The sequence below is a fragment of the Hippocampus guttulatus genome, chromosome 4, assembly GCF_054856545.1.
Source record: "Hippocampus guttulatus isolate MCC_2025c chromosome 4, RoL_Hgut_1.0, whole genome shotgun sequence".
NCBI classification, from domain to species: Eukaryota; Metazoa; Chordata; class Actinopteri; order Syngnathiformes; family Syngnathidae; genus Hippocampus; species Hippocampus guttulatus.
Genome location: NC_141264.1, coordinates 18,787,555 through 18,805,549, shown reverse-complemented (window position 1 = coordinate 18,805,549; position 17,995 = coordinate 18,787,555). Strand labels below are relative to the sequence as shown.

General features: G+C 41.7%; 1 protein-coding gene across 3 annotated transcripts in view; it reads right to left on the bottom strand.

Moving 5' to 3' along the window:
• megf11 (multiple EGF-like-domains 11) overlaps nucleotides 1–17,995 on the bottom strand; it is a 91,086-nt gene that overhangs the window by 48,775 nt on the left and 24,316 nt on the right. For 2 of the 3 annotated variants that reach the window (XM_086109119.1, XM_086109120.1), the window contains exons 3-7: nucleotides 16,695–16,809; nucleotides 15,921–16,022; nucleotides 14,585–14,685; nucleotides 4,188–4,280; nucleotides 4,021–4,032 (exon numbers count right to left, since the gene is read on the bottom strand). In XM_086109119.1, the coding sequence (XP_085965245.1) occupies nucleotides 4,021–4,032; nucleotides 4,188–4,280; nucleotides 14,585–14,685; nucleotides 15,921–16,022; nucleotides 16,695–16,801 (415 nt within the window). In that variant the 5' untranslated portion in view covers nucleotides 16,802–16,809. The remainder of the gene's footprint in view (nucleotides 1–4,020; nucleotides 4,033–4,187; nucleotides 4,281–14,584; nucleotides 14,686–15,920; nucleotides 16,023–16,694; nucleotides 16,810–17,995) is intronic. The other variant, XM_086109121.1, reaches the window with a different exon arrangement.

Sequence of the window (17,995 nt, the reverse complement as noted above, 5' to 3'; positions counted from 1 at the left end):
GTTGGTGTTGCTGCTCGCCGTGTCTTTCATGACTAAACGACACAGATTCCAAATTCTAATATGCAATAATGCCACTGATTTATTTGACAATTAACATGATGTCAGTAGCCCCCACATGTCTGTCGCAATTTGCCTTCACTCCTCTGAGGTTGAATTCAATCAATAAAATGTCTGTTACATGGACACAAGTCTCATTTGGGGAGGGATATGTTACCTCATAGACCCTAGCTGACCAACTAGATTTGATCATGATGCTTTGTCCGTTTTACTTTTGACTTATTTTTACTGACGCTCAGGAGTAGCAGAAATTGAGCAAATTTCCATGATGGACTTTAATTAACCCTCCATTTAAATTCCAGACTGCTCCATTAAGTGAAAGAAATACCTTATTTAAATACTCCCTCGGCATGTTTTTATAGCATTTACGACATTCAATTTTTTTTAGAGGTCTTTCAAACATTTTCAAAATAATACAAAATATTTCAACACATAATATATATTTAACCACAATGTAAAATATTGAGAGAAGAGCAAGAGCAATGCTGGTGTATACTAAAAATAAATAAATAAATACTTTGTCGGTTACATGATTAAAATGTATTAAACTAAGACTGATCATTTGCTTATTTTTGAGGAAAACACTGGAAAATTACACCTGCTTGCCACATTTTATGTGCAATCAATGTACCTCAGTATATCCAAAGACTTTTTTTTTTCCAGTGTAGCGAGCCCTATACAGTAAACAAACCCCCCCCCCCTTTTTTTTTAAACTAACAAATTTACTGCCTCACAATATGCATGAATAATTATCTCCAAAGATGTATAACAAAATTAACCTATAAGATTATTAAAAAAGAAAAAAATAAAGTAATTGTACAGAGTAACCTACATTGCAGCCTTGATTGAGTCATGGCTTTCGGAAAACTGTCACACGCACTATCGGACAAAAATGTCACAAAAAGTATGAATGGTGACATGAAATCATGATTAGCCTGTCTCAATTTACTTACCAGTACAAATCTAAATAATGAGAAATCTGAATCAGTAGAATTAACATTTGGATTTGTCATTTCGAAAAATGATGATCAGCCAAATTCGGTCAAATGGGATCATTTAACGAAGCCCGTTCACTGCCACCGTTTCAGTTTTAACCCTTTCAGGGACAGCGGTTACTACAGTGGACAGCTTACTATGTTATTAGGTTTACAGGGTGCGTGAAAGGGTTAAAAGTGAAAACAGTTGTTGAGCAGCACCACAACAGAATTGATCATAAAGCAGAAGACAGCAAAACAATCGAACGCGCCAGCTTTATAGCCCAAATGAAAAGATAAAAATGCATTTTAATGTTGTGCACTGTGAACTGAGAGGAGAAACATAAAACGATGACGAGAGAATATTGAATCCTCCCCCCCAAAAGAAACAGTCGATATCTTCAGCCGCAAGACAACTTGGTGAATCTCAAGGAGCTTATCTACTTCTCTTTGCTGGCCCTCAAAAAAAAAAAAAAAAACAGTCTGAGTGCCCCATCGCCGCCTGACACGTAAACAAAACAACTTCCTGCCAGGTGCTGCTCCACAAACCAGGTCCAAGCCTTTGATTGGGAGCCAAATCACTGGCTGGAAAGCCGTCACTTTAGCTTCGGGCCGCTGAGCATCCTACTTCATCTCCAGGCTTGGGTGACATGCTTTTTAATCACATTCGCACATTCCTCGTGACGTGACCACCTCGCGTTTTGCCCTCTCCCGGGCAATCAAATGAGAAAACTGGGCTTTGATAGGAGCTGAAATGACTTTCCTGAAAACGTTCTACAACGATGGAATGCAAGTGTGCCAGTTTTGCAGCCTGAGAGCCATGCAGATATAAGGAGGCTGATAACACTATATCCCCTATATTGGACTTGGAAACGTATGCAGAAAAAAAAAAAAAAAAAGAAAAAAAAAGACGTGCCATTTACACTACAAAAAGGAGGCTAGATTTAATTTGAGAATTGGCAGAGATTCCGCATTTTTAACAGATGAAAGCTTGTAAATGAAAAGCCTGGAATGGCGCCTGCGAGTTATGAATAATGCCGCTGTTTCACTTGCTCAAGTCTTAATAAGTTGGATTAGCAAAGCACCTGCACGCCGCGCCGCACGCACAGCTGCACTTCTAACCAACCAAGAATGGGGCAAGAGTCTCTTGGGGGAGACCCAAAAGCGTCACGGACTCCCTTGTTGCAGCCTCGCCCGTGTGGCGGGGGGCGGGGAGGCCGCCTACACTTGAACCCACGGCAAGCCTGAAAACGACGCAGGAGCACACGCATCTGCTCATCAGAGAATGGCTTTCTTGCTAATGAAAATTCATAGATCTATACGCTAACACTAGTGATATAATTTCTCATTCTTTATACTGACAGGTTGATTTATTTTTGTGTACCGAGAATGTGTTGTGTGGGTTTATACTTTGCGCTCTGGGGAGGCGGCGCTGCTCTGCAGTTACACCGGCGTGACACTAGTTGGCAGTGTGGTCCGCATTTTCAAAGCTCATCATGTTTGAAGTGTCAATCCAGCTCAGAAAGTGCTCGGGGAGTAATAGTGAGTGCGATATAAGCACGATAACATTCACATACATTAATACCTCAACTGACTATTTCAATACTGCATTGGTCGTTGATCTCATTAGATTGTGTAGTGAACAATGCTAAGATCAGAGGTTTTAGGGTGCTGGGCTCAAGAAAGACGAAATTGCACATTTTCACAAAATGTCTATGAAAGTGAAACGTAACATCTATGAATACAGTTCGCATCTTTGACCTGCATGCATCGTGTAACCTGATAACATGATAAGCTGTCCACTGTTGTAACAGCTGTCCCTGATGGTTTAATATTTTTAATAGTACCTTGCTCACCGCGGAAGAACTACTGTGTTTGTGTACATATCGGGGATCGTCACATACAGACGGATGATCATGGCTGGAATGCAGTCATCAGAGATCATCTAAAATCCTCTGGCACTTAACTACATGTAGAAACAAGTACATGGGTGTTCTTCTCAACAATAAACTAGACTGGTCTCCCAACACGGACAACTCTTCCTGCTCAGAAAACTGTGGTCTTTTGGAGTTCAGGATGCTAGCTAAGCTAACAGCTATGATGGACAGACACTCCCACTCCCTCCAGGCCACCCTGACAGCACTGGGCAGCTCCTTCAGCCAGAGACTGATACACCCGAGGTTGCAACCTGAAAACCCCACTCCCCCATTTTTAATATGCTTCTATTTATATACTTTTTGTTCTTTAAATGTTTCTCCCTTTCATAATTTTGCTGCTGTAAATTGGGAATTTCTCCACTGGGAGACAAATAAAGGTTTTCTTATCTGTACTGTGCGCGTGCCGATCTCCCGACTGGATTCCAGTGAGCAAGTTTGTGACGCTTCCGCCATGTAGACTCCGCTCCCAAATTAAAAGCTAATGAGAAGGAGCCACTTCGATTGGGTGGGGATCAAGTTGGCCGTAGTCACACCCACGACGGCGCAAACGTCAGTTTCTTGCTGCGGCTATGAAACACCACCCACATGCACACTTAGACTTCACTTTGCGCTAGACTTGGCTGGGCATGAAAATAAGTTTATATTTTATAAAGTGCAACATTATATTGTGCAATTTTCTTATGAGGGAAAAGTCCTCGACATCTTTGTGGTTGTTCTTTAGTAAGGCTGGAACAGAGATTCATTGCATTTCCATTCATTTTAATGTCGAAATATGATAAGAGAAGTTAATAGAGGCATAGGTTTTTTTTCTGCTGTTTGACACTATTTTGAAAAGCCACTAAATAGAACAGCCGTCATTATGGCTTGATCGAGCGCGGCATTGATTTACCCTTGCACAGCCACAAGTCACAGGCACCAGTGTAATCATGATTAAGATCATAAGAGAGAGCTCGTGAGACGCAGCGGGGCTACAGCCATCCATCCATCCGTTAGATTCATCAAGCATATCACTTCTACTTCCAGCAAATGAAAATGAATTCATTGGGACTTACGTGTTCCATTGGCTGTGTTTGCAAAGAAGAGAGGATACAAAGCTAAGTAGCTTTGCGATAGGCGGACACTGAGGCAAATGCTACCAAACTTAACAGGCTGTGAAAGCCATTTAGGCATAAATGAGTCTAAGTAACTTCTCGTGACTGAAGGAGGGAGGTGCACTCACCACTGGAGCAGTCCAGTCCGCCCCATCCTGGCTCACACTGGCAGGTATCAGGAGACACGCAGCGGCCGTGAACGCACTCTTCGGTGCACAGAGCTGAAACCACACAAAGGCGCACACACATCAGCACCAATATGGATTACGAGGGAGAAAAACACATGTACAAGTGTAAAACATCATTACAGCACTAATAATCCGTACCATGAAAACACCGATAGCAAATAATGTTTCGTTTTGTTTTTTTTTTAACAAGACCTCAATATTGTCCTAATTAATTACATACCGAAGAGCCACTAAAACACAGTGATCATGTGTAAGAGTCACAGCAAAATATCTAAATGTGAGACAACACATGTCCTGGCTGATGATGGATTGTTTTGAGAAATATCCATCCATTTTCAAAACCATATTATCCCTATCCCAGCTAACATTGGGCAAAGGGCAAAGTTCACCCTGGATTGGTTTTCTCCAGTGTCCAGGGTGGACCTTGACTGTGAGTGAAAAGTCAGCCAGTTCGGGATACTGGAATGTAGCGCCCCACCTTGGTCCTATCTGTTGCATTGGAGAGGAGATATTGTGTTTGCACTGTCAATCTTTTTACAACAGTAAATCGATTTGTGTAACAGACAACAGAGACAATCAAAATACATACAGTATATATTTCAAAATAGTTTAACTTCAATTTTTCATGTTCATTGTTTCATTTGTCATATTCAGAGTGATCCAGCTGAGTGGGTGGGGTAGCACCCCAGCACCCACTATTGAGCAGCAGCCACCGGTCTTTAGCCTAACATGTATTTGGGGAATGTGGGAGCACGTCTGAGTCCTGTATTGGCCCGAATATAAGACGGCGTTTTTTGCATTGACATAAGACTGAAAGAGTGGGGGTCGTCTTATATTTGGGGTCTAGACATTATACCCATTGACGACGCTAGATGGCGCCAGATATCAATGAAGCGAATGCTGAACTTGACTCCCCAGGCCATAGTGAACCCCTGCCACGAAGAATAAAAATAGCGGTAGCACAAAGAAGAAAAATGAAAAATTGCGGTAAGAAGGAAAAGAGAAGAAAATAATAGAAGAGATAACAGAAAATGGAGAAACGTAGCGACAATCTGGAGAAAAGTGGGTCAAAGATCGGCCAGGTTAACCGACAGCTGAGGAGAAGTTATGATGTAATTTACATTTCAAAAACCAGAAGCCATTCATTTACGAATGTGATTGCACTTTAGATTTGAAAGAGGCAAAATAACATGCTTTTTCTCTCAAATATATTGTTATAACCATTTGTTTCAGATGTTCTGTAATTATTTTCTGGATAAAAATTAATTTGGTGTTCAAAAAGTCTTTTTTCAAGCTTGAGTCTTGAAAAAGAGGTGGTCGTCTTATAATCAGGGCCGTCTCTGTTCGGGCCAATACGGTATTTGAAGTGATGGTTTTTCTATATTTTAAGTGCAGGATCCATTCAAACTGTGCATAATGTTACAGTGACTTCCAATATTATTAAAGGAATTTAATAAATATTTTTCTAAGGAATAAAATGTATCTTTTTTTTTCAAGAACAATTAGGCTTACTTTTCTACTGTATGTTAATGTTGGTCACAATGGTGGTCCTGGGTGTGTTTGACTGCTGCTGATCTAAATACATACGACGTACAATGTCGAAACGGTAATAAGGAAGCAGCATTGGGCACTGTGTGTAATGAGGGCTCATTATTAAGTTTGACTTTCAATGCTGAATAAGCTTCTTTCTGCGCAGCCAGCAGTTTAAGTTGGAACGCTGGAAAATGCGGCGTTGTTAAACACTCATATTTAATATCCATCTCCATTATTTGACAGCGAACTAAACAATTTCTCCAGAGAGTGTGGCCTTAATCAACATCTCAGTTTATCACAGTTTTACTTTGCAGATCAGCAGGCGGAGGCATGACAGAGCGGGCCGTAAATCCCCTCTAATTTGATCAGCCAGTGCTTTGTCATGTTCTCATTGTAGAATACAGCGAGGCCGCGCACTGCGGTGTTTGCTAAATGCGTGTGTTGTCTTGATCATTCTTATTGAGCAACACGGCACCCAACCGTTTGGATCCTCTTTGTATTCCTGTGAGCATGTTCGGGGAGTTTGGAACGATCCGCTGAGAAGCGATTTCTCCGTTTTTTGGGAGGTTGTTGTTGTTTTACGGAACAAAATAAAATCCATCACAGAGATGGCCACTTAGCATGAAAGAGCAAAGTTGGAACACAAGGTCATCAGGCTGGCCGGGGTTAAGACATTCTCTTATCTTGGGGAAATAACGCAAGCATGATGGGAATCAGCACTTGGCGCACTTGGCCTGTGGCAGAATGAGACAACCAAGGGCAGCGAAACAAACAGACGCCTGATCCCGATTGGACCGCGTCCAAATTCTGCCTTTTTGTTTTCTTCTCCTCATAGAACGGCTCGAGGTAAGAGAATACGACGGCCACACTAAGCCTTGAGTTGATTTTCCCAGCTGTGTGTGGGATATCATGGCGCTCATCCTGCAGGCAGAGAGGTCAGTGGGAGCTGGCAGCATGCCTGAACTGTACATCTATAGATTATCACTCAATCAGCCTTCGATTAGGGTCGGCTGCCGGCAGGAGAGATGAGGCCGGAAAAGGGAGAATCCCAAACAGCCACAAGCCGCTGCTAATCACGGAAATGCTCCCGAGGCAAAAACGGTAAACCAGAGATTGAAAGATAACGCAGGTCAGATTTCTGAGCATCAGTGTTCTGCGCAAGGAGGGAGTCTAATTAAAATGAAGCGTGTGTGTGTGTGGGGGTTGGGGGTCTGTTCACCATTTGTGCTGACGAAGGTGCGAGATCGACTACCTGTAATCAATGAGGCCGCAATATGCAGAGCGTTCAAAATGAGGAGACGAATTCAATGTCACCACAACGAGCTGATTTGATTTTGTTTCAATCAGCAAATTCTGATCAGCGACCAGGAAAAGGAAATGCAAACGTGTCACAAAAGGAAACATGGAAATTAAGTTTTGCCCAGCCAGAAAAGATGAAGTGCACACTTCATCCAGAGATCTGAATGGCGCACCCCCCCCCCCAAAAAAAGGGGACCGCATAATCAAACGGGAGTAGGTCTTTTCATTTTAATTGAAATTCATGAATCACGCCGCCAAACTCATTTCTGAGGAATCTGAAAATTGAGTCTTTCATCTTGATAAAAGGCTAATCTAGCTCATTATGCAAGAGGTGTTATCGGAGCGGTTAACAATGGAGCTAATTGGTAAATGTGCTGCGGCGTTAATAAGAGTTATAGTCTTGCACGATCATACCGCACTCTTCGTCCTCTTTCCAAATTCATGACAAAAAGGTTCGTGGCGCTCTCGTCTTTGAGGACAAGTAAGACGTGCACTCAAAATCATTGCGGATATGGTGGTGGCGCTGCAAAACGGTAAAGACAAAAGTGCAAATTGTTCAAGACAAGCTTCATAAAAATATCCCATTGAAAATTTAAAGTGAGCATCGTTATAAAATGTTCATCAGAACTTTCCAAAAAAAAAAGTGCTATATTTTTTTTTTGTAGTTGATACTAATTTGCCAAGAGCCGAGTCAAAGTCGAGTAATCATGATTTAACACTCGAAGAATCATTTCTCTGTGTCACTTGTGCTTTGTCTTAAACGAGGATACACTTGCATACTTTGCAAGCGATCATGCCACGAAATGTCGTTTTTGGTTAAATCTTTCCGAGCGTCTGTAGCATACGTTCCCCGTATACGCTGACGCAAGTGTCGCGATGTTGGTGAGAGTTGCTTCACACAATTTCTGCGATAAAGTCCTCGTTGGCACGCAGTTTTTGCCAGCCAATTCTTGGACATCATGTGGCAGCGAGGACAGAACTTGACTGTGCGCCGCTGCCTTTGTTCCTCGCAACGGGTATTTAAATAAGAACAAAATACGGATCGTGGAAATCGGGCACACATTATAATGTGGTAAAAAAAATGGCAATAAATAAATTAAAAATAAACACATAAATAACAAAAATGTTATTGTTGGAAACCCTCAAAAGTGCTGATAAACCGCCACATGTGTTTACCATGAAAATCAAGGGTTGGCTCCCACAAAAAAAAAAAAAAAATTGGAAAAAAACCATCTGTGAATAAATGAATCCACAGGTGTTTAACTGAAAGTATGTGGGATTCCATTATAAGAGAGGAAGCACGTTTATAATATGGTTTTGTTTTGTTTTTATGTAGATCGGTGGCCACCAAGAATGTTGGCAGAGCCACCAGTTGCCCATCCCCGTTTTAGGACTAACAGTGATATAAATAGCCAAAGCTAGCAAGGCTAACCACTGTTGTCATCCATAACTAGATATCAATATGGGATACTAATGTCAACTAATCAGTTAAACCACTGGCTGAGCTTGAAAGTTTTTTTGTTCATCAAAAAGTGTAGCTTCATAACCTTTGGGAAGAAATATAAAATTGCAAAGGGCTTTCAATCATTTTGAGTGCAACTGTACAAGGTGCCTGCACACAATTGTTGTGTTTGTGCTTTTGCAGAAGTGCTTCCCTTTGTGTCTTTAAAATTGAAGTGAAATATTGTGATGGTGCCGATGCTGAAATCAATCTACTGGAGACCATATCAAAAATAGTCCCTCCAAACTTTCCATCAAGGAATGAGAGGATTTTATTTAAAAAAAAAAAAAAAAAGTCTTTGAAGCGTGGAAAAAAAGATATCAAAGGCACACAGATCCTTTCTTGTCAACCCCCCCCCCCCCCCCCACCTCAGCACCTCTCCCATTTGAACCATGTGTTACTGCCTACAACTTCCCAATCTATTTAATGCTGCGACCAAAAATCATGTGCGACGCCTGACATCACTTAGCAGTGGACAGGCAGGCAGTCATATTGCCCGTTTACAAAGACATGGCCTGCACGGACACCAAGTGATGTCATTAGTGAGGTTCTCAGATTTGCTCCTCTACAACTGTCATCATCAGCCGTATTACAGGAAATGAGTTTCGTACATCCTCCGTTCAGGCGAGCTTCCGATTAAGGTAATGAAGAGGTTCCGACAGATCAAAGGTCAAGCAAATGCACTCATGAAGAGCTCCAGTGTTGTAATCTGATCTCTTGTTACACATAAATCAGGAGATAACATACTCAGAGATTGTTTCTGAAGGGGTAACTCTTCATATTGTCCTTTAAAAAAAAAAAACATAATGGTTGTGTTGCATGAGGATCAGTATGGGAACACTACAGTGAAACAAAACAAACCGTTTTACATACACCCAACAAAGCGTCCAGAAATAGACAAATTGAGTTCATTTTGGGTCGATCTAATGCTATAATGCCTCCTTTTGTCGCTGCATGCAAAATAGCTCGGGGAGTACAAATCTCTTAATCCTGGAAGTGAGAGTGCAAGGATTAAAAGGGTTGAAACAGTTTGCAAAGGCAGCAGAAAGCAAAACTGCCCTATCGGCCCCTCAGTGCATGGTGTCCCAAAGTGAAGGCGGGGGTGTTTTTTTTTTGTTACCCCCTCCGCTTGACATGAAATCAAACGAAAACCTAACTACTCGTGAAATGCGACGCCTGGACTTGCACATTCCCCTTGCAGGTTAACACCCTGAAAAGTATTCAATGAATACATAACTTTACTGCCGGTCAAATGGTTAATGAATACATTATTGATCAAACTGCGACTCATTCCTTAAGACCCCCAGACGATCGTACAGGCTGATACAGTTTTGCTGGCCTGTTTCCCAGAGCTGCGTTACCCTGAGAGCAGTAAAAGCTAAGACAAGGACAAGCAAAAAAAGAAGTCTCACATGGGAGTGCAAAATATCGAATAAATATTAAGAGTGTGATTCCAATTCCTTTCCAAGGGAATCCAGAACAATGTCTGGGAAAGAACATTCGCAACGTTTGAGGATATAAGTAATAAGGTATAAGAAATAAGAAGTGGAGCAGAGCAGGCAATCGGCTTGTACAAACCAAACGCTTTTGCCTTGTTATAACCCCGGATAGTGGAACACAGAACTCACATTGATAACATAATTTGAGTACGGTGGCAGCTACTGAATACTTTTAGAACTGCTTATTCTGGCCTTTATCCCATCCATGATTAGCATAATCAGACTGTGGTTGATCTGGAATTGTTCAACATCACATGGTATTATTTTGATCCACTAGGGGTCACCATCCGTACGTTCTATCTGTGACTATGAATGTGTATGGCTTTAAAAGGCAGGGCTTGCCTTGGTCACGCAGTTACTAAATGTTGCCCCCCGGGTGTTAGCTGTGGCTATGCAGCTGATGTAAAAATGCTCTTATTACGTGTTTGTTTTGTTACCGTTTGTTCAGTTAACTGATCGATAGTGCATTGGCGGCGATGCCTATCCTTGGCCGACTGTGGGAGCATCACAATATGTTCTATGTCGCGGTGGGAGGCTATTCTGAATAAGCTAACGGATTTTAGCAATAGTGATTTTGTGTAAGCTGGTTCTGCTTTGTTGTATAAACACTACACATAGAGCACATTTGACAAGAAACGTGTACTTGACTACTTGACTTGATTAAAAGTGTCAAATGATGCCAAACTTTGGACATTCTGTGTTTGACGCATTCTTTCCTTCTGGCGCGGCGACACTGCACCGAACCTATTTCGACGTGAGACTACAGTACCATTAGTCTGTGTGGAAGAATTATCACTGCGAAGCTTCAAGGCAGAGATTTGGCTTGCCTTGGAGGAGACATTTTTTTGACAGATTCAACGTTATTCAGAGCCCACTTTTTTGGGGCTAACGTGGGCTTTTGGAAAGGCAACAAAAGTATGTGTACCTTCACAGGAAATTGTTTAACTCTAATTATGGCTTTAAAAAGCGAAACTAAATGCAAAACAAAAACATAAAAATAGAATTGAATTCGACGTAGAGTCGCCAGGACTGTCGGACTGTTGTTCTGTGTTGTGCTGGATGAAAAATGAATGATAAAAAGATCTGCTGATCCGCTTTACAGTGTCTGCTAGATAGCTAAAATTTTATTTTGCTTGTTAAGTTTTATTACAAATAATACAGGCTCTATTTGTTGCTCTTTGTTTGTTTAGTACAAGAGTGTGAGAAGACAGAGGAGGTCATAAATGAACATCGGAAAAAGAGTTTGCGTTCATGCAGAGGTTTTCAAACTTTTGGAGCTACCGGTCATTTCCCAAACCACAATCAGTGGGGCCAATTTTGAAATTTGATCGCTATGTATCGCGCCATCTTCCACCCGCTCTAAAAATAATAATAATAATAATAACACGTGACGGCAACTTTAATTTGCAGACATGAGGAGAATCATTTTCACATTGGAAGGCAATCCTAAAATCAATCACACTCAAAATTGCCAGAGGCATGGTCATATGCTGGAGAAGCAACAATTTATTGATATGTTGGGAAACCTTTGGTCGGTGCGTCCAAGATTCACATGTCCAAGTTACTGCTGGCAGAACCTGCATGGTCCCCGGATCCCAGGTTATAAAGCGACCCCGTTGTTTGTTTGTTTTTCCAATGAAAACAACATTGCCAAGACAGACATTAATGAGTCAAGTTTAAGGTTGGAAAAAAGAAAAAAATATATATTTGTCTAATGTGAGAATAATCCGTTCAGGATTATTGTCAGCTTCCTGCTCCAGGCTCATTTTGCTTTTTTTAAAAAAACGCATTGCTTTTAATGGCCCCTCCTCAGCCTGCCACGAAGACCTGGTTGGCTCGTTAAGTTTTCTCATTGTTATGCAGCTTCAATTAAATTAATTTAGCTGGAAGAGTATATACAGAGAGCGGTCCGTGGTGTAAAACGGAATTCCTGCGTGTTAAATCAGGCCCAGTCATCTAAAGCCGAGCAAAGCCACGCGGATGGTGGCTCATAACCAGACGAGGTGCTGATCAAGTGTTCTTGGTTGTGTATAGTAAAGCCTTAGCCCGTGGCCCGTGGGCGGATGTGCTTACCTGCGAGGTTCGTTGACTTACAATGTTTCGAACAATGATTCCCAACTAGTGGGTTGGGACCCAAGATTGGATTGTGGACCCCTTATGTGTGCACGGCGGACAGGTCGTCAAATATTCCAGGGTTCCTCCTTGGTTTGAGTGACATCCGATGTTTTGATGTTACGAAGGTGTGCAATGAATTGGTTTGTGCAGTGGCGTAAGAATACATGGTCATAAGGCACAACGAGGCACGCTACGATCATGCTGTATTCACAATTTTTCATTGGAATCTTTTGTAGTTATGGCCTGCAACTTTTTTTTTTCATACCAATATTTACTGCATAGGTTATGACTTTACTGCTGCATTCGTAGGTTTAGTGGTAAACTACAACTACTACAGCTCCGGCCTCCTTGTGTGGAGTTTGCATGTTCTCCCCGTGCCTGCGTGGGTTTTCTCCGGGTACTCCGGTTTCCTCCCACATTCCAAAAACATGCATGGCAGGTTGATTGAACACTCCAAATTGTCCCTAGGTGTGAGTGTGAGCGCGGATGATTGTTAGTCTCTGTGTGCCCTGCGATTGGCTGGCAACCGGTTCCGGATGTCCCCCACCTACTGCCCAAAGACAGCTGGGATAGGCTCGTAGCATCCCCCGCGACCCTTGTGAGGAAATGGATGGATGGATGGAGGTAGTTATGACTTTACTGCTGCGTTTAATAGGGTTAGTGGTAAACTACGGCACATTGCTCAATCCGCCATAGGAATGGACCGCCATCATAAACTGAGGTCCGCCTGTCCAGTTAGACATGAATTAAACATGACTCCCAAGCCGGATTTCCATTTTATTGGGAAAACAACACTCTGCTGACAGTCATGCATCAGAAACCTAATTACTTGGGGTGGAACAGTAGATGCATTCATATCTCATGCATGTCTGTACCATATTGAGTTTCCACATGAACCATATTACGTGAGAAACTTCCCTAAAAAGAAAAGATCAGCGCCAAAACAAATTTGTAGCCGCAATATGTGCAATTGTCATACTTTACTACAGTGGATATGAAAAGTCGACACATCCCTTTTCAGATGCCAGGTTTTTGTGATAAAAAGTGAGACCAAGGTAAATCAGGAAAAAATAAAATAAAAATCTAGCACGACTGCGACCTATAACCTCTACAACTCTATTGAAAAAAAATGTCGGGAGCGCAAGGAAAAAAATTGGCTGACGTCATGTAGCTGCACAGGTGTGTGAACCCTCTTATAACTCGGGCTCTGGCTATGTTTAGAATTAACCATTCACATTTAAAATTCGGCTAAATTTAATCAAGCACACACCTGCCAGCAATTTAAAGTGTCTCTGATAAGTACCAACTAAAGTTGAGCTCCTCCGGGAAGCATTTCCTGACAGTTTTGTAATCATATCTTAAAGCACAAGCTGTGGCACACAGGGACCTTCCACAGCATCAGGGGATATTGTTCAAAGGTGTCAGTCAGGAGAAAGGTAGAAAATAATTTCCAAGGCATGAAATATACCGTGGAACACAGTGAAGACAGTTCTCATCAAGATGAGAAAAATATGGCACAACAGGGAGTAAATAACAACAAACAGCCAAGTGTTTGGAGAAAAAAATCAGAAAAAGCCGACTAGAACATCAAAATTTAATTTGGCGTTCATCAGAAGCAGTTTAAATGGCTGCAACACAGCCCAAACCCCAGTTATAAGAGGGTGTGCATACTTGTGCAACCACATTATCTCAGTGGGTTATCTTGACTTCCATCAATCCATTCATTTTTTTGATCCGTTTTATCCTCACAAGGGTCGCGGGGGGTGCTGGAGCCAAGCTCAGCCATCTACGGTCAGCAGGTGGGGGACACCCTGAACCGGTAGCCAGCCAATCGCAGGGCACACAGAGACAAACAACCATCCACACTCACACTCATGAACAATTTAAAAGGGGGAGTACCCAGAGAAAACCCACGCAGGCACGGGGAGAACATGCCAACTCCACACAGTAAGGCCGGAGCCGGGATCAAACCCACGACCTCTACACTGTGAGGTCGACGCGCGAACCACTGGATCACCGGGCCGCTTATCTCGACTTCATTTTTCGAAAAAAATTTTTTTTAATTGAGTTGTACAGGTAATAGGTCACAACGATGGTGGAAAACATTTGGAGAATATTTATCTTGATCTCCCAAAAAGACCTTTCAACAGGGGTGTGCCGACTTTTTATATCCACTGCATGTTCATTTGTGTTATCGCGTTCATCTTATTAAGGGACATTTTGAACAGGCAAGCATATGTCATTTATGTGTTGTCAAAGGCCATTTTCGAGGGATACATTATTTTTTTCCTGTCCTTAACGAAAGGGAGTCGTATCAAGAAGAACCACTTGTTTAAAAGACACAAGCGGAAACTGTAGGAAAAATAGAGGGGAATAAAAAGCATACTCACGAACACATAAGTCTCCACTCTCAAAATAACCAGGGCAACACTGTGAGCGGCGCCTATACATGGTCCTCACTCCCCGCCGGTAAGCTGTCTTATAGCTGATCCTGAGGAAACAAGACACAGCGAGAGGGATGTGCCATGTCCAGTATGTGGGACCACTCCAAAGGGGCAGGCAGACAAACACGGGAATGTGTATAATGTCGAAAAGGAGTCATGAGAAGTCAAAGTCAGCGAAGCGCAACGTCTCCCTTGAAGCTATTCACTGCATGCAGTGTTCACAATCGCAAAGTAGACAGCCAACATTGGACAAAAGAACATTGAGGGGGAAAAAAAAATCTAACATCCCCTTCCCCCCATTTATCTTAACCCTCTTAAATTCGAATAAAATCACCAAGAATCTTGCTCTGACAAGGACAAATTAACCATCATCAATTGGGCTTTTATTTCTATTACCTTGGGTGAGATATCCTCCAAAACAGCCTTTCCTTAATTTACCTTAGTGACCCAAAACAAGTCCTATGTGAAGTTTTATTGGGTTGCAGGTTGTCAGAGTAAAAGGCTGTAAGCTATTTTATTGATCGAACAGAAACACTGTTTTGGGGCTTTTTTTGTTGTCGTTTTTCAATTCATGCTTGTTGCAATAGATTCACATCAATTGACTTATTTATTGTGACATGATGTGAACAGTGCTATTCCAAAAGTAAAGACCACACAAATTCTCATTTAATAGCATGGTAAAGGGTTTGAGTGGCAATGCACACGGGGATGGGTTGCCAATAAATGATGATTTGGTTGTACAGCGATACAGTATGAATACGTAAAGCTGGTGATGAACAAAAAAAAAGCCTCCATTTTTTGGGGTAGAATTATTAATATCCATACTGTGCAGTACCGTCTTTGTCCACCACTACATTTGTTGCCATTTTTTAGATAGTAAAGAGTCTGACAGATGCAGTTAAATGGCAAAACAGCCTTTTCACAACACTTTATAGGGTGTTGTTGCAGCATCAAGGACAACTTCTGAAAAATTTGGTGAGGATCTAGATAGCCAGGTTTGGATTTTTTTTTTTTTTTAAGTCGTCAGTAAACGAGAACTACCCAATTCACATTAAAACATTTTTGAATCCTTATATATTGTGCAGTGCGCCAAAATAATATGGTCAACTTTTAGAACTGAAGTACTGAAATCAATGGAGGTGTCCACTATATTCTAAGATATTGAAATGCCCTTGTATATGATGGATGTAAACATCAGAAACATTGACTAATTTCGAAGGGTCAAAAAAAATCCAACGGCAACCAAATATGAGGATGGATGAGAAAACATTTTCAAACGTACCTGTGCTTTGTGCACTTGAACCAGTTCAGGATGTCTGTGCACCTGGTGTAGTAAATCTGGTCAAAGGGGTGAGCATAAGACTCCTGGACGGTGACAGCATAGCTAAAAAGAGCCCAACGTAGAGACATTAGTTGATCCGCGGCTTGTAGCTTTGCAAGAAAAATATCAGGACTAAAAGGTCCTGTGAGTGCTCAGCTGCCACGAAAGCTGTGCAATCAGGGACTTAAAGGACCTTTTTGGTGATTCATACTATTGATGCATGCGGCAAAGGAAGCAGGTGGATATTGGCGGACCACAAAGTCATGAACAAAGCCCACTTATGGGATTCATATCAATGCCAACAAGGTGGAACCGCAATCCTAAGTACCCTCACCTTGGTCAGGCAATAATCCAGGTCATACATCTTCACAGTTTTCTTTCCTCCCACTCGCGAGGGCAGAAATTATTTCATCTTATTTCTCACAAGTGACACAACCCGGTGCAGCTTATAATTATTCCGGCTCTGTTGGCGGTTGTGATTGATTGGGACAAGAGTAGCCTGATCAATTTGCCTGCGTATTTCATTTGATGCTGCAACTCCTCCCATCCCTCACCGCGCCGCGACTCAGGCTGCGCCAGATCGATACGGCTGTAATGGCCCAGAATGGAAGTGAGACTTTGGTGGAGAGAGCCTGTTTCATTAAAAATGCTGCAGCCTCAACAAGCTTGTAGGTGCTCTTTTTTTTATATTCAGATATTCTTTTTTTTTTTTTAACAAGAAGGAAATATGCTGACCTTTCCCAGTGGCTGCAGACATTGGGGTCATCGGGGTTAAGAGTCCACACGTGAGCTGTCCAGCCCAAAATGAGGAGAAGGGTCGACAGAACAACAAGTGACCCCATCACTTGATCTGAAACAAGCATGATTTGGATTCAAATTAGTTCAATTCAGCAAGTATCACAAGATTAACAATAGGTGTTTTGAGGTTTTTTTCTTTTCGCAACATGAATTCTAAAGGGAAAAAACTGTGAGGCTGTGATACCGTAGAATATACATGAAGCCAAGTTGTTTTGTTGATTTTACGATTTTAGACTCATAGGAAAGTTAATGAAAAACATGACTTAACATTTACAAAAAGATTTGTGGTGATGACATTACTATTTTTTCCCATCTTTGAAAGATGAACAAATAATAGGTGGACCAGGGTCCCGGACTAGATAGTGATTGACCTTTTGATTGTGCTAATAGAATCAGTTAGCCGTGACATGACATTTTGAAAGACAATTGTTTCATCTAAACCAAGGGTGGGCAAACTTTGGGGAGTAAAAATGTGACTTTTGTTTGTTTGTTTTTTGTCAGAATAATAATTCATTCTTATTTTCTATGGTATTGTTTAGAAGTAATTACACTATAATGTATTTATTTTATTATACACAAATTCTTTGTAAACGTATCCAAATGCACCTGTACAAATCCATTGAGCAATTATTTCATCCATTTTGATGAACATGGAAAAAAAAATAGCAAAACGAACTGCAGAGCTTGCGGAAATGCACTCTTTGCCACATTTCACTTCGCCCACTGCATATCAACAGTAGACTTCTGCAGCTTTTGTTTGACCGTCTAGGAAAGAAAAAACACGACGGAATGAATAAGGAATCTGTTGAACAAAATGTTTGTTTGACATTATTAACCACAAAGAGCACACGTTCGTCAAGACACTAAATCAGGGGTGCCCAAACTTTTTGGATCGAAGATCTACTTTTCGATCAATTAACCTCCCGGGATCTACCCTTACCGGCGCGCGCGCACACGCACACTCTGGCATCATTCGAACTAAAAAAGGAGGAAACTGGGGAACGTGCGTCATGACATCCTACTTTTCTTGCAGCAGTTTACAACCTGTCTGACTTGACAGTGGCGTTGCGTCTGAACATGCTCAAAGACATTAGACGGCGTATGACCCTGAATACGCATCAGATAAGACGGATGCTTCCACAGATGTTTTCATTTCCTCCTCTTAAAGTTTACAGAATTATTTTCATTCGCGGGATACAACCCGAGACACAACAAAGCAGCGGTAATTCCCCCAAAAC